At 30.6% G+C, this 21525-nt stretch overlaps 5 protein-coding genes across 6 annotated transcripts in view; 2 read left to right on the top strand and 3 right to left on the bottom strand.

The window, feature by feature from the left end:
* LOC108688311 (stromal interaction molecule homolog) overlaps window positions 1–3463 on the bottom strand; it is an 8713-nt gene extending 5250 nt beyond the window's left edge. The window contains exons 1-10 of one of the 2 annotated variants that reach the window (XM_018194506.1): window positions 2889–3463; window positions 2676–2809; window positions 2467–2586; window positions 2230–2342; window positions 2001–2116; window positions 1742–1911; window positions 1519–1662; window positions 1258–1425; window positions 350–614; window positions 142–216 (exon numbers count right to left, since the gene is read on the bottom strand). In XM_018194506.1, the coding sequence (XP_018049995.1) occupies window positions 142–216; window positions 350–614; window positions 1258–1425; window positions 1519–1662; window positions 1742–1911; window positions 2001–2116; window positions 2230–2342; window positions 2467–2586; window positions 2676–2809; window positions 2889–3099 (1516 nt within the window). In that variant the 5' untranslated portion in view covers window positions 3100–3463. Of the gene's footprint in view, window positions 1–141; window positions 217–349; window positions 615–1257; window positions 1426–1518; window positions 1663–1741; window positions 1912–2000; window positions 2117–2229; window positions 2343–2466; window positions 2587–2675; window positions 2816–2888 lie in introns of both variants that reach the window. The other variant, XM_018194505.1, reaches the window with a different exon arrangement.
* A 473-nt stretch (window positions 3464–3936) lies between these two features.
* LOC108688312 (activin receptor type-1-like) lies at window positions 3937–8771 on the top strand. Its single transcript, XM_018194507.1, has 7 exons — window positions 3937–4391; window positions 4727–4905; window positions 5005–5233; window positions 5362–5633; window positions 5755–6395; window positions 6467–6701; window positions 8376–8771. Exons 1-7 carry the CDS (start codon window positions 4331–4333, stop codon window positions 8511–8513), a joined length of 1755 nt encoding a protein of 584 aa, XP_018049996.1. The 5' UTR covers window positions 3937–4330; the 3' UTR covers window positions 8514–8771.
* Window positions 8772–9005: 234 nt separating this feature from the next.
* LOC108688313 lies at window positions 9006–10437 on the bottom strand. The gene is made up of 3 exons (XM_018194509.1): window positions 10402–10437; window positions 10211–10303; window positions 9006–10113 (listed from the first exon to the last, which is right to left on the bottom strand). The coding sequence occupies exons 2-3, from the start codon at window positions 10250–10252 to the stop codon at window positions 9709–9711; spliced, it is 447 nt and encodes a 148-aa protein (XP_018049998.1). The 5' UTR covers window positions 10253–10303; window positions 10402–10437; the 3' UTR covers window positions 9006–9708.
* A 2126-nt stretch (window positions 10438–12563) lies between these two features.
* On the bottom strand, window positions 12564–19474 carry LOC108688214 (GON-4-like protein). Its single transcript, XM_018194378.1, has 15 exons — window positions 18924–19474; window positions 18523–18813; window positions 18126–18397; window positions 17846–18021; window positions 17555–17751; window positions 17164–17478; window positions 16903–17095; window positions 16709–16828; window positions 15892–16542; window positions 15673–15829; window positions 15047–15602; window positions 14523–14751; window positions 13839–14427; window positions 13544–13731; window positions 12564–12599 (listed from the first exon to the last, which is right to left on the bottom strand). The coding sequence occupies exons 1-15, from the start codon at window positions 19361–19363 to the stop codon at window positions 12564–12566; spliced, it is 4410 nt and encodes a 1469-aa protein (XP_018049867.1). The 5' UTR covers window positions 19364–19474.
* Window positions 19475–19836: 362 nt separating this feature from the next.
* The window catches only part of LOC108688314 (protein HIRA homolog), a 4071-nt gene continuing 2382 nt past the window's right edge, over window positions 19837–21525 (top strand). The window contains 5 exon segments of the mRNA XM_018194510.1: window positions 19837–20106; window positions 20189–20251; window positions 20386–20496; window positions 20574–21169; window positions 21294–21518. Of these exon segments, the coding sequence (XP_018049999.1) occupies window positions 20070–20106; window positions 20189–20251; window positions 20386–20496; window positions 20574–21169; window positions 21294–21518 (1032 nt within the window). The 5' untranslated portion in view covers window positions 19837–20069.

Raw genomic sequence — 21525 nt, 5'->3', positions numbered from 1 at the left:
TGTTTGTATATATATATATATATATATATATATATATATATATATATATATATGCGATGTATAAACAGGCCACAATGATAATAATAAAATGAGCATTGGTGTATCAATCTAAGTACTCATTGGAATCCGTATCCAGCTTACCTGCGACTGCACTGACCGATGATGTATATACTGAACTTGCCTCATCATCTAAATCATCTTGGCTACTGAGTCGTCCTGTAATATATTACATACAAATCATTTAGAATTTTACAAAATCATAAAATCATAAAAAATTACGAACATTTTTGTGTTGCAACTACAAGAACCGATAATGTGGATTGTTTTATTTTAATATGGAATTAAGTACCTCTAAGTCCAAGACCTCTACCATTAGGTGTTCCTCTATATAAAATTGTCTCTAAATAATTTAAACCATTATTGTTAATTATATTGAAACCGCAGAGTAATTCAATCTGTTTCCAACGATGTACTCTTTCTTTCAACTCATTTGTTACTTCATTCAATGCAGTTCTTGCTTCAACTATACTTTTATCAACTTCATCAATAGACTTCCCATGAGTCGAAACGAAGGCACCTACTAGACTGGAACGCTTTTTTCGCAATTTTTCGCACTATAATATAATAAATAAATTTTATTATCTTAATTGTGTGTGACACGTTCAATAGATTTATATGAAATTAGATAAAGTTTTTGCTTTGTAACAAGGTGTTTCATATGGTGCATCATATTGAGAATTAGACATTAGCACTTCTGAATTTATATTACATTCTCTTCTCCTCTACTGTCGAGAAAAGCTTTTTAGAAAGTAATTTCTAATAGTTAATAAATACTAATTATAAAAATAATAAAATTGCTTTACAATTATTTATAAAAAAATATAACAAAATAACAATTTAAAACTGTAAACATTATTTAAATTACTGATTTCTGATCTGAAGATATCTTATAACACAGACAGATGATAACTTACCAGTAATTCATTGTATATGTAAGTAATTTTGCCCCTGAAGTTTAGAAGTGCTAAAATCTAATTTTCAATATGACGTCCATACATACACATACATACAATGGTATCATTTCTTATCTCAGTACGATAGTTGAGTACGATATCCAATCAATAGAACAATGATTTATTCCCTCAATATAATATATATATATATATATAAAGTTTATATATATATATATGTATCTTAAGATAATGTGATATATATTAAATTAATTAAAGTGATATAAAAAAGTTTGTTTTTTTTTACCGCTTCACGTGCTTGTTGAAGTTGTTTTTCAGCTGCTATCTTTTTATTAGTATATGCTTTGTTTTCAATTTCATGAGTCAACTGCAGCCAATGCTGCAGTCCAGCTGGTGGTGACCAGCATCTATCTTCAAGTTCACCCTCAGCACGCTGTAATTCCAACTTCAACATCTGTAAAATACATAAATTAATAGATTGATAAGAATATATTAATTTGCATGTATGATATGTGTATATATAAAATAAACAAAGAACGATATTAACTTCGATTTCTGCTTTTAATTGTGATACTTCAAGATCTGAATATGAAGTATGCAATCCCAAACTTTCATCTTGCAAGCGTTTTTCCAAATTCTGTTTTTCAGTAGCTGCACTTTCTTGTTCCATTCTTGCTCTTTCTAGTTCTTTCTGAAATTGATTATGCAATCTTAATATTAATTTATTTCTAATTTTGTTAAGGTTTCAATATATATCTTTAAAAAAATACCTGCAAATTTTCCAGCGCGAGTTCTGCTTTACGCAAACTTTCCATGTCCTTCATCATTCTATGAAGATGATTTTGTGAATTTTTTTTTTGCTGATATATGAACCAGCATCCAATAAGTGCTCCAAATAATAATATAACCAGTAGCAAATCTTTGATGTTGTGTCCAGTATCTATTAATTATTACATTTTAGTATAGTTTTAAATTAGATATTAAATAAATGATACTAGCGATACTAGAACATTAATATTAAATACTTACCTTTGGGAGGACCAAAAAGAACAACATCCATTGCTTTTAGAGCAATTTTTTGTTTGTGAATAGGATCCTTGATACCCAAAACATTACTAAGGTAATGCATATTGTTTACTGCTAATCTAAAATAAATGATTTTGTTTAAAAAAGTTTATATATTATATATATTACATATTGTATTACATTATATATATTACATATCACATTATCTTTTATTAATTACAACAAAACTTACCGAGGAAGCGTAGCACCAGTTATACGGTGCTGTATAAATGTAGGAACATATTGAGGAAGCTCAACATTGGAAGTTAACCATTCTGATGTTTGTTCTATAGTCCAATTATGAACCTAACATATAGAAATATAACAATATATACATCATATTTCATATATATGTATAATATTAGAAAATATCAACAAAAAATCTCAGTGTTGCTATTTACAACATAAAAATTAATATAAAAAGATGTACTTCTGATCGCAACCAGGCTTCCCAGAGTTCTCGTACGCTAATATGCATATCATCATTGTGATGGAAGGCCCTTTGTCTTCGTTCATAACCAGCTTCATATTGCAGCTCTTCTCTCAAAAACTATCAAAATAAAAAATATATATATCTATTTCGTAAGCAGTCCATATAAATATAAGAGATATTTTTTAAAGTAATATAAATATCTTTACATCGTCAGATTCAGATAAATCGACATTCCCATTGGCGTCATCATCCAATTGACTGTGGAGAGATTTTATAGCCTCTAAACCTAATCGATCGTGAGAAGCCATAGTTATACAAGCTAGGTCATCATTACAGGTATCTGTAGCTGAAACAAGTTAATCAGATGCTATAAAGCATTCCAATTATAAATAAATAATTTTGAAACAGAGGATTCTCACCAGATTCATGAGCCACCGCTTGGGCCAGTCCATTGGTAAGGGTGGCAGAAAAAGCTGCTATTTTGGAATGTGGAGTGCTCGAGGCACTAGTTTGGAAGGTCGGAGTAGAATCGAGAGCTCCACCGCTAGCCGTTACCGTGCCAAGGGACCAGTATAATAAATAAATTCTTAGTAATAATATAAGCACGTCAACGTTCACGAATGTTTGCATCTTAGGTTAGCACCAGTTATCCCCTGACTGTTCTCTCTCTCTCTCTCTCTCTCTCTCTCTCTCTCTCTCTCTCTCACTCTATCTGGTCTCTCGCTTATCCCGCGTGGATCAAGCGGAGTCAGTGGATCGAAACTCTCCGTCCTTATCTCCGATGCCGATTTACGCTTGTCAATATATTGCAATATACATTCAAGGTTACGATTATCAGACTCGAATCGATGATATATCTCGACGAGAGCATAACAAGCATAACCGATTATGAATGCAACGGCTTCATAACTGTGTCACGCGCTAATATTATTAGCTCCATAAAGGTGGTCTCCGTTAATATTCGAGTTACACGAAGACATACGAGTCAATTAAATCAAATTAAATACACAGTGCTTGCTATCTTGAATCAGATGTTTCCCGACGTTTTTTCTTCCAAGGTTACTAATAGCGCTTCCGGAGGAGCACGATTAAGATCAACCTTCATGAATTCATCTAGAAAATCTTCTTTTATTTCGTACGCTTGTTATGTCTATCGAGAGCAATGGCAGAAGATCTCTTCATTTTTCCCATTAAATTTTATTCTCGTATTAATTCGCTAAAATAATTTAATATCTATTGCAACGCAGATGCATTTCGATTGACAGAACAACACATGAAAATTAAGCTTAATCGATCGTGTAAACTTTCTCACATTACATTCGAGGATTTAAAGTTAACATTCGGCTAATCAGATTACTGTAATATCAGTTAAGTTTGATCCGATTGGTCCAATTCCGGTCTCTTATTTGCAATCTTCAATGGATACACTCGCGTCACATCTAAATATTCGTGCATCATGACTCAAAACTGTGTCTGACATTTTAACATTTGTGTTTGATATCCGTGTAAGAGATTAAATATAAGTTTAAATAACGGATTAGACAATATTAAATGGTACGTTAGCTCACGCTAAGCTCACTATCTGACAAGATGAGCACGCGACTCTATCATACGATGATCGGATGATATAGCTTGAGCTCACGCATCGATGCTCTAGGAAACTATGTGTTGAACATAAATAGAGCTAACGCTCGTTACTCGAATGACAATTATTTCCACACTTTTGAGAATAAATTTTACCGAGTTGTAAGAGAGAATTACGAGGATGACGAGTGCCGTACGAAGAGTGCCGTCGCGAGAGATTCATTTTGATATAATTTCGCTTTGAATCGAGTAGTCCAGTGTTTTGACGCGCATAGAAATGGCGGATGCTATATTTATCACGCATGTCATACTCTTGTTGACACTCAGATTATGTTCAGGTATAAAGATGATAAACTGTTGCAATTGATCTAAATATGTATTTCTATCTTTGATAATTCATTATAGAATTGCACATCTATGTCGCTTAGTTCTGGCTAATGAACTAATAAAGTCTATTCTCCCTCTTTATGATATATAACATCAAACTTTTTTATTTATTACATTGTATAGAACGTGTCCTTGAACTCAATTGCAATTTTTTTCCAATTTTTTCTTTACAATTATTTTTGTCAATGCATTATGCTGAATAATTTATTTGTTTTCAGTTATTTACATCCACTTTTAAATTTTATTTGATTATATATTACATGTCATTTAATTATTAATTTTTTAGGTGAACGAGAGATTGCTTTGCAGGAACAAGACATTTCTTTTGACGAAGAGAAATCTGATTCACCTGAATCTTTGGATCCAAATCTTGGCTTCAATATAAACAGTCAGAAACGTTTTAAATGTTATATGTGTGAAGATTCCGAATGTGTACAATCTAATGTCTGCATCAATGCAATCACTGTAAAAATTCTTATATTTTTCTATCTAGTTTTCTCAAATTTATATACATTTTTTTGTACATGCCTATCAGCTATAAATTTTTGTTTGTTTGCTCCAAAGTGTTGGAAATCCAGAATGAGAGAAGTCAGTGGTAAAGAGTTCGTTAGCCGTGGCTGTTATAAATCAGAAGAACATAAATTAATGATGTGTAATAAAGAAAATTACCAAAATATAGATCAACATAAAAAAAGGAATGTTAGAGGACTATCAGGTGCTCAATTCTCTGTGGAATGTTGTCAATCAGATTTTTGTAATGTTGGTCCATATCCCAAGTTAGAAGATTCAACCAGTGAGATATAATTTAAAATATTATATAATTAACTTTGAACAAAGTTAATATAAAAGATTCGTATAAAATTGTATAAAATTGAATTACGTTAAATATAGTAAAATTTATTACTTTGATAATGTTTTTAGACAATGATAAGGAATATCATGTAATAAGATTAACATTTGTAATTCTGGGACTACTGAGCGGGATGCTCATTTTTGGAGGAATTGCACTTTGTCTATTTGTGCATCGAGTAAGAAGGAAACGACCTATGGTCCCACGTCGGAATAAGCTTTTTCTCGATTCCGAAATTGAACCATCATCTATGTTGCATTTCTCATTTTCTTCGCCTACATCATCTGCCACTTATCATTCACATGAGCTTAGAGCAACGGCTGCTGGTGATAGTACACTTAAAGTGCGTTATTTTCTCATATTTATTACATAAGCAATACAAATTAATTTTAATTAGTATCTTATTATTATTTTAATTAGTAGTTTAATTAGTAGTTATTTAAATTAATTTTAATTATTTATAGGAGTACTTAGATGGACGAAGTTTGACCAGTGGTTCTGGTTCTGGATTACCCTTGTTAGTACAAAGAACTTTAGCTAAGCAAGTAGCGTTAGTAGAGTGTCTCGGTAGTGGTAGCAGTGGAGGATTTGGTGGAGAAGTATGGAGAGGAGTTTGGCATGGTGAAAATGTAGCTGTAAAAATTTACTTCTCACGAGACGAAGCTGCATGGGCTCGAGAGACCGAGGTTTATTCTCAACTATTACCATCCAGACATGACAATATCCTAGGATATATTGGTAGTGATATGACTAGTAGAGCCAGTTGCACTCAACTCTGGTTGGTAGTGCAATATCATCCTCTCGGTTCGCTCTTTGATCATCTTAATCGATCGCCACATCCATTGACGCCTCATCAAACGCTCAATATTTGTCTAAGTATTGCGAACGGTTTACTTTATCTGCACACGGAGATCCATGGAACCAAAGGAAAGCCAGCTATGGCTCATCGTAATCTTAAATCGAAGAATATCCTTGTCAAAACTAATGGTGGTTGTGTAATTGCTGATTTTGCATTAGCAGCTACTCAGGATCGTCTTGTAGCAGACAGAGTTGATTTACGGCAAGGCACAAAACGTTACATGAGTCCTGAAATTCTTGAGCAAACGTAAGTTAATTGTTTTCTTTATATTGAAATAAGTTGGCTGAATCTCAATGGTGCTCATTTCATATTTCCAGGGTAAATGTTGAATGTTTAGAGAGCTTTAAACGAGCTGATATCTACAGTTTAGGATTGATACTATGGGAAGTCTGTCGCAGATGCATAAGTAATGGTGTAGCCTTAGAATACGCAATGCCATACAGTGAATGGTTACCAAGCAGTAATCAAGAACCCTCCATAGAAGAAATGCGTAAATTGGTCTCATTTGATCAGAGAAGGCCGTCTCTTCCTAATAGGTCACATTCTGACCCGGTAAATTTTTTCGTTATTATATTTACAGAATATATTATATATATATATTTATCAGAATATATATATATTTTATAATATTCTTGAGACTTCCACGGATGCTTTCTATATAAAGATTATGCGTTTTGCGGGTTTCCTCCGTATCCAGATCCATTCTTGGAATACCAACGTTTCGTGAATCTTGCAGTCCACTTCATCAGGGCGAGGAGCAACTTGAGTTATTCCTCCGGGTCGTTTCTTTTTTTTATATTACGTTACTTGTTGGAGGGAAAGAAGAGAATTGTAGGAGACGGAAAGGGGAGAGGTGGGGGAAATTGATCAGTCTTCAATAACCGGGAGAATAGTTTTCCATATTTTATATTGTAACTATCTTGTAACTATATTGTAATATTATCTTTATTTAAATTATTAAGGTGTTTTTATATCTCTATGGCTTCTCTATATTTTCTTGGAAAATATGATATATTGGCTATCGTGGTCGTTTTGTCAAACAGTATTTAATGTCCTTTCGATGTTGTGTTCTGATAATGCTGATTGCGTGACGTGTTTTAATTTGATATCACGTTGGTGTTCTTTTATCCGTAGGTTGACCATTCTCCCAGTTTCTCCAATGTATATTTGCCCACAGGAAGGTAGCAGTATTTTGTATACTGCTTCTGCGGAGCTGAGTGGAAGTCTTTGATCTTTAAGATTAGGAAAAGACATAAGGAAAAAACAATATCTGAACTATCTTTAAACCACTCAAAAAGATAGGACAAATCTTAAAATCCTAAAGATCAAAGACCTTCCCTCATCTCCGCAGGAGTATACAAAATATTTTATTTCTGTGGGCTAAAGATAGTTCAGATATTGTTTTTAATATCCTTCCAATCCGATCTGTTGTTCCTTTGACATATGGGAGAATGGATAGGATCCTTTCGTCTGATTATGTATCAGAGACCATTGTCTTGTTTGCATGTTTATTGATTGTTTTGATTATGTCTTTTCCTAATCCTAAAGATCAAAGACTTCCACTCAGCTCCGCAGAAGCAGTATACAAAATACTGCTATCTTCCTGCGGGCAAATATACATTGGAGAAACTGGGAGAATGATCAACCTACGGATAAAAGAACACTAATGTGATGTCAGGTTAAAACACGTCATGCAATCAACATTATCAGAACATAATATCGAAACAGGACATCAAATACTGTTTGACAAAACGATCATAACATTACATCATACTTTCCAAGAAAGTATAGAGAAGCCATAGAGATACAAAAACACTCTAACAATCTAAATAGATAATGACTATAACATAAATAAAATAATATGGAATTCTCTCCTATTCTCCCGGTTATTGAAAACTGATCGATTTCCTTCACCTCTCCTCTCTTCCGCACTCACAATTCTCTTCTTTTCTTCCACTATTTCAACAAGTAGCGTAATACAAAAAAGGAACGATCCCAAAGAACAGCTCAGTATCAGACTGTGCTCCTCGCCCTAATGAAGTGGACTGCAAAGTTCACAAAATGTTGGCATTCCAAGAATGGATCTGGACACGGAGGAAACCCAGGAAACACATAATCTTTATATAAAATATAATATTTTATCAGAATGGAACAATTAAAACAATTAGATCAAATTTGAATTTATCATTTATTACATTAGCAATAATGAAGATACTACTTTTGTAGACATTGGCTGGAATGGGAAAATTAATGCGAGAATGTTGGCATGGCAAACCAGCGGCCAGATTACCCATACTTAGGGTAAAGAAGACACTCGTTAAATTAGCAGCTAGTGATTCACGTGTTCATTTACCCCTTGACTGACCAGCGTTTATCTTACCTCTCTTTCATTCATCTATTTATTACTGTAATTGCTGCACCAACTTGTCATATATATATGTATGTATGTATATATGTATGTATGTATGTATAAATGCATGCATATATGTATGTATGTTTGATCATTATCAACATTCATACGTTATCAGATCGTTATATCATAAAGATAAAAAATATCGTATATTGACATATCCAAGTAACGACGGTAATAAGTTTGTTAATGTTTGGCATATGGATTTATTGCTTTATGTTCCACATTATCTCATTCTGGAACATATTTTGAAACAATAATAGCATTAAGTATATAATTTCGTAACATTGATCAAACCAGATCAAGGAATATTGATTCAATATACAAGAAATTAAGTGTTGCGATTATTAAAAATTGTTTGTTAAAAAAATATAGCTACTATAAAGAGAATGTAAACTTTTTCATAATTTACTAGATTGTGAAGAAGCGAATAATGTAGATGCGAATTTTTCTAATTGAGATTAATTTAGTGATCGATATTTCATTTAATGTAACAGATGTTATCATTATAACATTAAGAAGATTACATCATTTTAAACGTTTTTTTTTACGACTCGGTTTGGTTTAGCTAATATACAGATTTGTATATACAAAAATATTAACAATCGTCTCAGTAATATCATATATGCACGCGCACACACACACACACATAGACACACAGAAATATATTATTTCCAGTAAATTCCTTTTAAAAATTGTAAAAATTAAAATATTTGTTTCAACAAGATTTTTTAAGTATCAGTACTATCGAGTGAACAAATATAATCAAAAGATTATTTGTAAATAATGTATCTCTATTAATAGAATTATATAAGTATCACAAGGCGTTCTTATCTTAAAATCATAGTTACATCAGTGAATTACAAACAGATATTAATGACAATGAATGAAAAGTGTGTAAGATTATCACAAAGATATATGACTGTACAATACTTGAAATATAATTTCATCAATTGCTTTTTTATTCAATGTTTATATATAGTTATAATTATGTATAAAAATAATTACTCGAAGCACTATCAAAGAACATATGAAGAGTTTATAGTACAGCATATAGTATAATCAGGTGTAATACAATTGTACAAAGATTTGTATCTGACAAATACTGTATATTGACTTAACACGAATATGCCAATATAATGTAATAGACTACCTTGAATTATCATCTTCTAGAGGTAATAACAATAACTTTTCTAATAAAGTGCTGTTATTTGAACTGTGACTACCAATACATTGACTGAAAAATTGATGGAGATGTAATGGATCATTCGTATGCAATAAAATTATAAATGCGTATCTCCATATTAAAGGTTCCAATTCAACAGGACATTCAAGAAGTCTAGGAAATAAATTTAATGCATGCTTCCAATCTTGACGGGCGATATAAGATTGCATCTCTAACAATGCTAAATTTTTTGAAAATCCTACAAATGCTGCCCTTTTCTTATCACCTTGAAATTTCTTACAAATAACTTTACGGTTATTTGTGACTTCTTTCATATCTCGTCTTTTTCTCTCCGTAATATGTTTCATTACAAGTTTTCTAGCCTTATCCTAAAAAGTCACAAAAGCTCTCAATATAATTAGAACTACATAATTTACAATATTATTGTCTATTATGTGTATCATAGCTCTATAATAAATTACATACCACATTAGATTTTGTAATTTTTCGGACTGAATCTTGCGACATAGTTTCACTTATAGATGTAATTGTTTTTTCTTTTTCTCAAATTTGATATTTCTGCATAAAATTTAAAATAATAAATAATTTATAATTGCAAACTTAAATAATGTATATATAAACAATATTTTTAGGTTAAATAAGATTATATTAAATACCTATATATTTTCTTTCTGTCTCTCTCTCTCTCTCTTTCTTTCTCTCTTATCATATATATTACGCAAATAAAAATTTGTATTTCTAACAAGTTCAAAATAAATTTTACAAATTTTACAGTTCAAGGAAAAATATGAGAACTAATCATAACAATTAATAACCGAAAGGAGATTCAGTTAGGGACTCCGCACAATAAAAGGAACAGGGAACAGAGAACAGAAAATAAAAATTTCAACCTATCAGAAAGCATGTATTGTGGAATACACAATTTCTGGTAGGTTGAAAATCTTACTCTCCGTTTCCTGTTCCTTTTATTGCTCGGAGCCCTTTTACACTTAATGGGTGCATTCAGTGTTACAACCGTTCAGGCGCTCACTGAAAGACAGTAATTAACTAAAAGAGTTGTTGTTCAATACTTTTAGTATCAAATGAATAATTAATTACTGTTTTTTAATAATAAATTGATTAGTATAAGATTTTTGTAAGAGAAAATATACATGCTGAATTAGAACGTTGGAGAGATCCTAAGTTCAAATTCTTTTTTTTCTCCTATTTTATATATATATATATATATATATGTTTTTCTGAAATCAAGTTTGTAATAAACATATATATAATAAAACGTATTAGATCAAATATACTTTCATATAATTTTTGAAATTATTCATGTGTGTAGTTTTCAAGAAACAACTGTAGGAAAAAACTAATTCGCTTTACAATAAACAATTAATAAAAAATTATTTTAAAATTACGCAAAGTATAAAAAGTTTTCTTTGTATATTATAAAATTACATTGGCATCATCTTTATTATTTATATTAATAATCTCACTTTCAAAATTTCGTTTATTATCAGAATTTTAAATGCGAATGTATGATGAAAAAAACATTTTAAGCAAAATATTTGATACCAAGCATATTTGTGATGAATACAACATCCATTACAAAAACTTTTTTAAAATTTTTTTTTAAGGAAAACAACTTTATTTTTATTTAACATTATTGATTTTTCATCTTTTTTTCTTATAATTTTGTTGATTTTAAAATACACGAATAATTGCAATAATTATATGAGAATATTATATGTTGTTTGATCTTATATTGATATTAATTTAACTACTTATATAACAAAAATATACTACAAAAAAAAAGAGAAATATAGTAAAATTCGCGCGTACGATGTCCATCCAGTGTACTATGATGATATGAGAAGATAAGATATATACCAGTAGCGGGATTCTCTAAACATCTTACCAATAATTGTCGTTATCGTTAACTAACGAGAGCCAATGACAGGACAATCCTGAAAGAAAGCACGGTTCTCATTAACAATAGCGACAATTGTCGATAAAATGTTTAAAGATTCCCACAATAGATATATCATTCCCGAGAATGCGTAGTAGGAGTCAATATGAAGCCAAAATTTTATTGACTATTCCAATATGCCAAAGCTATTAAACGCAGGAAAGTGCATAGAAGTCAAAATTTGATTGGTTTCCAGTATTGCCATTATACATAATAGTATATCTTATATTCTTACATGAGTGTATTATTCGTGTATACACTTTTGTTTACTTACTCCACACTCTGATTAATTGCGTTTGACATTTACAAATGCAATACATAACTCACACGATGAATGCTCTCGCGTTCTCGCGTATTGTCAAAAATGGCTGCATTCAGATTTAACAGTTGAGTGAGCGCTCACTGCTATTGATGTATTCTTCTAGATCTAAAATGCTGATTGGATGATCTAAAAGAATACATCAATAACAGGGAGCGCTCACTCAACTGTTTAGCCCGCTAGAGGCAACCATTGGGCGCATTCAGTCTATAACCGTCAAGCTGCTGTCCCATGAGTGGAAATTTACAGCGGAATAGAACAGCGTAACCAGTTACAACTCTGTAGTACTCCGTTTTTTTTTCTGCGATTATGATTGGTCTCGCTGTTCCGCTGTAAATTTTCGTTCATGGGACGATGGCCTTACTGAGCATTCAGTAAACTCTTACATCTGATTTGCATATTCTGTTAGAACTAAAAATATAGACCAAATAAGAACTCGTGAGCAGTAGTACTAAACGCACTCATTGGCTGCGTTTAGCCGATTCAACAGTCAAATAAGCGCTCGTTGCTATTGATGTATTCTTTTAGATCCAATCAGCATCTTAAATCTGGAAGAATACATCTGGAAGAATCACAATCTGGAAGAATAGCAGCGAACGTTTATTCAATTGTTGAATCCGCTGAACACAGTTATTCTCGATCGATTTATCGATGCGATGTTATTATCAAATCTCTCTCTCTCTCTCTCTCTCTCTCTCTTCTCCCTACCATCTTTCTCTCAATAGGGTTGGAACGAATATTTGATAATATTACTTCATTCTTATTTGTTTTTAAAAAATTCGACAATTATTTAGAGAAATTTAAAAGACATAGTAATCTTTCGAAAAAGATTTAAGATTTGAAACTCTTTTAATTTGAATTTCAACTTTTAATAAAATTACAGTTGCTTGCATTTTGAAGTTCATGCTACAAACTTTTTATTGAACCTATTACATTTTCTGTAATCCCTTCAAATGTAAAAAATTTTAATGCAAATAACAAAATTTATGCTGTACATACATACAAGTAGTAGGTTCAATCAACTCTTTTGATACTTTTATTATATAATACAAAATCAGATTTCATTATATACACATATATACATTTACATCATTTTCTGAAGTAAAGAAAGCAAAGTTTGGCATCTCTCTTTCACCTACAATAAGGAATATTTATATATATATATATGTGTGTGTATGTATGTGTATGCGCGCGCGTGTATGTGTGTGTGTGTGTGTGTAAAAATATACAGGGTGTCCCAAAATTCACGCATTCAGAGAACAGGACATGATACTTTACGTTAAAATAAAGAATTTTTTTTCTTTTGCAAAATTGTATCTGACAAGTAGTTTTTGCAGAAGAGCAGATTAAAATTAACAAATAAACGCAAAAATTATTTATCGGGTGCAATTTTGCTAAAGGAAAAAGTTGTTTGTTTTAGCAGAAAGTATATGTTCTATATTCCGAATGCGCAAATTTTGGGACATCTTGTACATATATATATGTATATATATATATATATTAAAAATAAATGGAATATTACTTGATCAACGGTACGATTTTCTAATTTTTCACTAATCAGTAGGAATGAATTTTCAGAATATTCCTTTTTGATATTTTGTAGCAAAATCATATCTTCCTGACGTGTCCATGGTTTATCATTAGTTAAATCGGATTTCGATGACATATTATTTTCCGTTGCTGTTATAAGCACTGTTTCTATATTTTTATCTATAAAACAAAAAATATACAAAATTAAAAAAGATACATTATTTAAGTGTTATATCATAATTATTATTATTCAAATTTTAAGAATATAATTCACAGATAAGACTTACTTGAATTAAAACCAATATTATTGCTTATATTTGAAGAAATTTGTGTTTTTGTAATTACTTCAGTACTTGACAAATTATCTGACATTGATAATTGCGTACAACTATTTTCAGTTTCTGTAAATTCACTTGTTTTTTCATGCCTTATAACATCAAGTTCATTTTGCTCTAATGAAACACTTTCTTCAATCTTTTTTTCTCGTTTATTCTTGCACTGAGATATACGCATTCTTTTATCTACAATTGCATGATCTACAGTTCCTATTCTTTTTAAAATTTTTCTTTGATCTGTTTTGAGCGTAAATTTGACATTTCTTTTTGACTTTGTTATTGCCTTTTCATTATCTTCATTATCTTTTATTGGCGAATATTTTGTAGCGCACTGTTTTTTACAAAGATCCTCGTGATTAGAATTATTCTTTGATGATTTCCGTCGTTTTTTAGAAGAAATTGATTGAGGAATGGTTTTATCAGCAATTTTTAATGATATTCGTGCAATATTTTCTAATTTCTCCTGATCCTCTCCGGCAAATGTAATTTTTGCAGGTCGTAATCCTTCAGGTGTTTGAAGATAAATTCTTCCATTAAGAAACTATTAAAAGAAGAGAAACAAATAGAATGAATATCCGTATTTAGGCAAACAAATGTAAAAGTTATATATTTAATATCGTTATATATGATGCATACTCGTATACCACAGGAAACACAATGTTCAGAATTATTTTTCGAACTTGCTTCATCAATATTATGACAATCACATTTACAATTCTCCCCACCATATGGATCCTCCTGATATGTCGCTGTTGGTAATTCTATATTTTCATATAACTCTGATGCATTTTCCATGTAAGTTGTGTTTTTATCATAAGGTCCTAATGGACATGTCATATTTTCGAACATATGAGGTGCAAACAAACTAAAAATATCAAACATAATTTTATATAATTATTAGGTTTCCATAATTTATAAATGATATAAAAATATTATATAGGAAATTGTACAATGTAACTTATACGAATTAATTCTTAATTATATTCACTTTCAGATATTTTTTTTTATTTATTATACGTTGGAAAATAAAGTCTAAACAATTTAAATTATATGATTTTGTTCTTGTTTTACACATTAAATTTGGCCTAAAGTATTGATGTACAATTAAGAATCACCATATATAATACATTTACTTTTCATTTATATAAAAAAGTTATTACCTTTCGGGAGGTTTTGCAGTAGGTAGAATTTGTAAGAACAAATCCATAACGAGTGGATGACCTTTAAAAACAGTATTCATAACGGCATAGACATTTTCTAAAGTTGTGTGTGGATCAGACGAAAGTTGTGTAATTGCCTGCATCATCTTTGCTATCCGTGATGGTTGCTTAGCAAAATATATTTGAGCAACATGAACAAAATCGTTCATTTTTTGTAACATCATATATTCGGCAGATTTACCAATTATTGCAGCTTGATGTGGTTTTAAAAATAATACAAAGTCCGTGCATACTTCTGGATAATTTTGTAATTTTTTACAAATTTCTTGATATAATTGGATTGTTAATATATCTTTTTTAATTGCATTATCTTCTATCTGTTTATTTGTTGAAAAGTTTTCAGATCTATCAGTTATTGATGGGTCAGTAACTGTATGGTTAATACCGTCTAGTTTTTCACTATAATCCAAAAATAACTTTATCACAGCTTTAAACGTTTCTGGATCATTGGATTCTAATATCAAGTGTAATTTCTGAAGATATGACGCTGCAAATTCTATGTAAAAGAAGATATAAATTAAAAATAAATTTGATATATTTTATAATACAATCATACATTAACTTACTTGCTTCATGTTCTTCTTCGGTCAATGGATTTTCAGCTTTTAATAATCTTTTAATAATTTCTAATTCTCTAGTTTGTTTAGCTTTTTTCCTACTTACCGGATCTTTTATTATTGTACTACTAGCTAACATTAATTCTGCTATTTCTTCTTCATTATCCTAAGAAAAAAATGTATTTGGATAAATATATTACTCAACATTTTTTTAAGATAAGAACTCACAACTTTTGATGTGGAACAATGTTCATCAATATTTTTATCTGCGACATCCTTTTCTTTAGATTTCAAGGTACTGCAATTGAACGAGTTTTTTGAACCTAAAGCTTGTGCCATCAATTTCATATTTTGAGCACTTTTTGTTTTTGCTAATCGTGGAGTGGTCTTTCGTATTTGTGGTAATTCTGGTGATATTTGTGGAGACTCCTTGGACATTTTTGAACTTCTAGTTAATACAGTATTTAATTTTATATTATTTTTATCTAATGATTTATCTGTTTGTATTGGCTCTACATCTAAAGTATCTACTTTTGAGGAGCAAGAATTTGTGTGCCCTTTATGTACCGCCGTTTTTCTTTTATGTGTTTCCATATTTTGTATACTATTATCAACTATTTTTTTATCTTCGCCGCTATCGAATTTGCAACCTTTTTTAGTAGAATTATCTATTTTAGATAAAGCTTTGGGATTTAAAGTTGCAGGTAATATCTTTGGTAACATATTTACAACTGGATTTCGTAAAAGATGGTTATTAGGGATACTAGGATATGATTTTATTATTGCGTTCATATTAATCCCTTCTTTAGCAAGAGAAAGATTACTGTACGAGTCAAATATATATCTACTTTTTGCCAAATCATTTTTATGCTCTTTTTGCTGTAATAATAAATAAGAAATTAATATTTAATTAATAATTAAATATTAACAGATTGAGGCAGGTTAAGTTGCAGGTGTTACATGTGTAATTTAACGTGTAAATAAAATACAATAAATTACTGCTTTCTTCTATTAAATATAAATATAGTGTAATTGTTATACTTACAAGATATGTTTGCCATTTTAAAGATAAAAGTTCTATTGGTTGATCCTTTGGAGCTTTCAGTGGAAATTCAGATGTTACATAATGTATTATTTTAGGAGCGCAACCTTTTTCAAAATAATGCTGTAATAAATTTTATTTAATTGTATTTATGATATAAATCTCAAAAATATTTACAATATACAAATATTTAATACCTTGATTGGATTTTCATCTTTAGAAGAACGTCTTTTATAAATATGATGCAATATTCCTTGTGCATCTCTACATGGTAATAGATAATGGCTAATAAGTTGAACTGCATCGAACAATTGCATTTTTTTTGTATGAAATTTTTTTGATTTAGAAGAAACAAATGGCAAAAACTGCTCTATGCCCAGTGCAATTAAACTGGAAATGCAATATACTAAAATAAGATAAAATAAAATGTTTTAACACATAAATTTGAATATACTTACGTTTCCTCCGCTTTTGAATATGCAGGTTTCTTGTATTTAACTCCATTTCTGAAAGGTATCGACGGTAGAAGATGTGGATACATAAGAGCCTTACTTTCAACAAATAATTTCTCTAATTCAGGGAGAAATTGTTCGATATATCTATATTTATTTACACAATACATTTTAGTTTTAGCAGTTTCATTAGTTATATTCTTTTTGAAGTTTGTATAAAACTTGGTGTCATTAAACTTGTTTTCCCAAGTTGATACCAATTTTAAAGCTGCTTCCAAATTCTTTATATTAAATGCAGATTTCGGTCCATTACTCAAATATCTAATAAGTATGATATTTTTTATTAGAATTTATGATGTGATTGGTTTACTATATCTCTGATATTATATAATCATACCTTAAACTATTCAAGTTCTGTTTACATACTTTTGCCAATAAATGATATTCTGGATGCATGTAAGTCATAACAAAATGCTGTGCTATTAATTGTACATGTTGTTGGAATTGTGTTGCTAATAGAAGACGTTCATAGTCCATCAATTTTGGCAATTCAGATTCTGCAAATACTGGTAAAAGATGTACTACAGAGGAATTCTGAAAGCGCAAGTATAAATTATTACAGTTTTTATTGAACTATATTACATTTGCATAAATTTACATTGTCCAAACGTGATATAATTTTTCTTACCATAACATCATTCTCAATTGGTGGTGTCGTATTATCTAGAACTTTTTTCTTTCTTGATATTTCTTGTTCTTGTGTCGAGAACATAGGAGTTAATTCAAGTAATTCTGCAATCAAATCATATTGCTCCTTACGAGGAACTTCTACTGCTCTATCTGTTCTAAGCTCTTCCTTGTCCCCTAATATTTGTTAAAGTTGGATATAATTTTTATGTGCAAAATATATCAAGAAAGTGAAATATAATATAGATATAAATATTATATCATTTTATGAGAATGCATACATAAATCTGTTTCATCTTCCAAGATATTGTATTCTGGATCTGCGTCTGGATCATCTTCTACAGCTGGTTCTTGCGTCAAAGGTTGCGTAAATTCTTTTAAAAAGTTATCCCAATCTTCATCAAGTTCACAATCCCAATCATCAGTCATATCAGCAGTTATATCAGGTGGTATAAATGCTTGCTCTATTTCCTCCAAAGAAGTTTCGCTTAAAGATAACTTGGAGCGCGTTCTTTGGCCAATACTCTCTTCTTCTGTTGTAATAGGCGGTACACTTAAAAATAATATTTATTATGAAATAAATCAATGATATTTTAAGATATTTTATGCAAGCAAAAAATGTTAAAAGCTCTCACAATATAATCAAATATAATAAAGATAGATATTTTTCACACATACGCAGGTATTTTAAAAATTCCTTCAGAATCATACAGTATATGCGATGACATTTGTTGTTGAGAAGAAGCTGTATCCTTATTTGTTGATATTGATAATTGTGACTCAATATAATTATTTCCTATAATTTCTACTTCTCTATCATCGTCACTCTGTTTATCATGTTCAGGATTATATTCTTCATCAGATGAATCTTCTGGTAGCTCCTCCTGAATTAAAGCTTGTACTTCAGAGGAAGTTTTTTGTGCTGTAGTGATAGGCCATAGTATATCGACTTTGGCAGCTGCTAATTTTCTATAAAAAATAAATCAAAAGTTATATAAAGTAATATAAACTGCAAATAATCATTACTACACATAAAGAAAAAAAATAAAAATTACAATATAAAAGTACATGACACATACTTAGCTTTAGCTCGTGTGAGTTTAGGACCAATATTAATATCATTTTCAGTATCTTGAAGCCATTTTTGTACCATTGTCATTAAATGTTCATAGGGGATTACGTGTTTCAAAATGTTTTTGACATTAGTGGCAGTTAAATTAGTTTTGGCAGCTTTAGCATCAAGTTGTCTCTCAATCTCTTCTTCCATTTCATTAAGTACCGATGCTTCTTCAACAGCTTCTCTCTTATGTTTACTAGACGGTTCATAATTATCCACTTCGGATATGTCGATTTGTAAGTCTGCATTTTCGGAATCAGTTGAGTTTTCACTATTAACGTCGTTAAAGTCAAAGTTAATTGAAAAAGAGAGGTTGCATTTCTTGGGTGATTCGGTAAAGGAAACCGAGGATGTTAATATGTCAGAGTCATTTTGCACAAGCTTATTTGTTGATTCCTCCATTTTAATGAAAATAACTTGTATTAAATTTATAATTCATTATAAATACCGGTTTTATTTTTCTGAAAAACGTCACTATTTCGATGCAACAAGCAATCTCCCTAACCATTTTTGACTCTTGTCAGAAAATTGTCATTAAGGTGCATTTTCATGAGCTGTTATTTCAGTGACAAAAAAAATCACGTGATGACTTTGTCGCAAAACTGAAGGTTCGGATCTACGAATTAAAAAGTGTTTAAAAGTCCTAAGTCGTAAGAAATTGACAATTATAAAATCTATTAAAAATAAAATCTATTATAGATAAAATCTATTATAAATTTTAATTTTTATAGATCTATTACAAATTTTAATCTATTATAGATTTTATATTTATGACAGATAAAAATCTATTATAAATTCGGGATAAACACAAAGATGAAATAATATATGGAGGCACTTAAGTAATGTTTTCAAATGTAACCCCAATATTAAACAAGGGTGAGTAAAGGTAAAGTTAGATGAACTTTCTGAACACAGCCCAGCCTAATTTAATGCATGGTGTATTTTGTATATATACGACTGTATAAGGTTATGTCTTATATCTCGTGCGAATTTTTAAATTGTGCCGGGGACACTTCTTTATTAGCTCTAATATGTAACAATATTTGAAAATTACTTATCAAATTAGCCTCGAAGATTACTTATCACATAGCTTCGAACGACGATAAAAATGAAGCTGGTCAAACCAAATTGGGTTACTCACGATGGTTTGTGATATTTTCTGCTATTGCATGATATCTCAAAAAGTTATAATTTTAATGAATAATTTTAATGTTTATTTTTCATCAGGATACCCAATATTTTCTATCGATATACATCCCAATGGAAAAAGGTTTGCTACTGGTGGTCAAGGTATACTTATTGTTTGTACATCTTACTCTTCAATGAAGATATATATTAAATTGGAGTAATATATTAGAAATGCCAATAAAATATCAGTAATATTTAAAATTTTATTTTTGTACTTATTGTTATATTTGAATTAGGTGGTGATTCAGGAAGAGTTGTTATATGGAATATGGAACCAGTAGTTAATGAGACTGCTGAATTAGACTCTAATGTTCCAAAGATGCTGTGTCAATTAGACAATCATCTTGGTAATTTAATTGATTAATTTTGTTTATGTTATTAACTCATAGATATAAAAAAAATTTTTTTTTTAACTTTTATTTAGCATGCGTGAATTGTGTACGATGGAGCAATAGTGGATTGTTGGCATCAGGTGGTGTAGATAAGCTTATTATGATTTGGAGATTATCTGGATCAGGAGGAAGCTCTATTTTTGGTGGAAAAGCTAGTGTCGAAACTTGGAGATGTATCGCAACGTTACGCTCACACGAAGCTGATGTACTTGATCTTGCATGGGCACCACATAGTCCATGGTTGGCTTCTGCCTCAGTGGATAACAGTGTTATAGTATGGGATGCATCCAAGTTTCCTGCAGTAGTTGCAGTATTAAAAGGTCATACAGGTTTTGTAAAAGGAATTACTTGGGATCCTGTGGGGAAATATTTAGCATCTCAATCTGATGACAAAACATTGAGAGTATGGCATACTACGGATTGGACGGAAGCAGCTTTAATATCTGAGCCATTCGACGAATGTGGTGGCACAACTCATGTTCTAAGACTTTCCTGGAGTCCAGATGGTCAGTATTTAGTATCTGCCCATGCTATGAATGGAGGAGGACCTACAGCTCAAATAATTGAAAGGGATGGATGGACACAGGATAAAGATTTTGTTGGACATAGGAAGGCAGTAACTTGTGTTGTAAGTATTAGATATATTTCTTTTTTTATTCTTTCTTTTTTCTTTTTTCTTTTTTTTTTCTAATACTAAGAAGAAAATTTTTTAATCGAAAATTATTGTATTGAACATCTATATAATATTTTAGAGATTTAATGGCAATATTCTACAGAAGAAACAACCAGGTTCCTCTAAGCCACAACAGTATTGCTGTGTTGCAATAGGATCACGAGATCGTTCTCTATCTGTATGGTTAACATCCTTGAAAAGACCTTTGGTCGTAATTCACGAGTTGTTTACACATTCTGTATTAGATGCTAGTTGGTCGCCATGTGGTCTTCGTCTTGCCGCATGTTCTTGGGATGGAACAGCTGTATTTA

Source organism: Atta colombica, unplaced genomic scaffold (assembly GCF_001594045.1).
Source record: "Atta colombica isolate Treedump-2 unplaced genomic scaffold, Acol1.0 scaffold228, whole genome shotgun sequence".
NCBI classification, from domain to species: Eukaryota; Metazoa; Arthropoda; class Insecta; order Hymenoptera; family Formicidae; genus Atta; species Atta colombica.
This window is presented reverse-complemented; position numbering and strand designations above follow the sequence as displayed.

What these genes read in the sequence shown, in the direction of transcription:
- LOC108688312 (XM_018194507.1), top strand. Translation starts at nt 4,331, where the DNA reads ATGGCGGATGCTATATTTATCACGCATGTCATACTCTTGTTGACACTC. An exon ending in GACACTCAGATTATGTTCAG is followed by an intron (nt 4,392 to 4,726) that starts GTATAAAGATGA and finishes TTAATTTTTTAG; the next exon opens with GTGAACGAGAGATTGCTTTG. An exon ending in CAAGTTAGAAGATTCAACCA is followed by an intron (nt 5,234 to 5,361) that starts GTGAGATATAAT and finishes TAATGTTTTTAG; the next exon opens with ACAATGATAAGGAATATCAT.
- LOC108688313 (XM_018194509.1), bottom strand. Translation starts at nt 10,252, where the DNA reads ATGTCGCAAGATTCAGTCCGAAAAATTACAAAATCTAATGTG. An exon ending in AAATTACAAAATCTAATGTG is followed by an intron (nt 10,114 to 10,210) that starts GTATGTAATTTA and finishes GTGACTTTTTAG; the next exon opens with GATAAGGCTAGAAAACTTGT.
- LOC108688214 (XM_018194378.1), bottom strand. Translation starts at nt 19,363, where the DNA reads ATGGAGGAATCAACAAATAAGCTTGTGCAAAATGACTCTGACATATTA. An exon ending in GGAAGATGAAACAGATTTAT is followed by an intron (nt 18,022 to 18,125) that starts GTATGCATTCTC and finishes AACAAATATTAG; the next exon opens with GGGACAAGGAAGAGCTTAGA. An exon ending in TATTCAAAAGCGGAGGAAAC is followed by an intron (nt 17,096 to 17,163) that starts GTAAGTATATTC and finishes TTGCATTTCCAG; the next exon opens with TTTAATTGCACTGGGCATAG.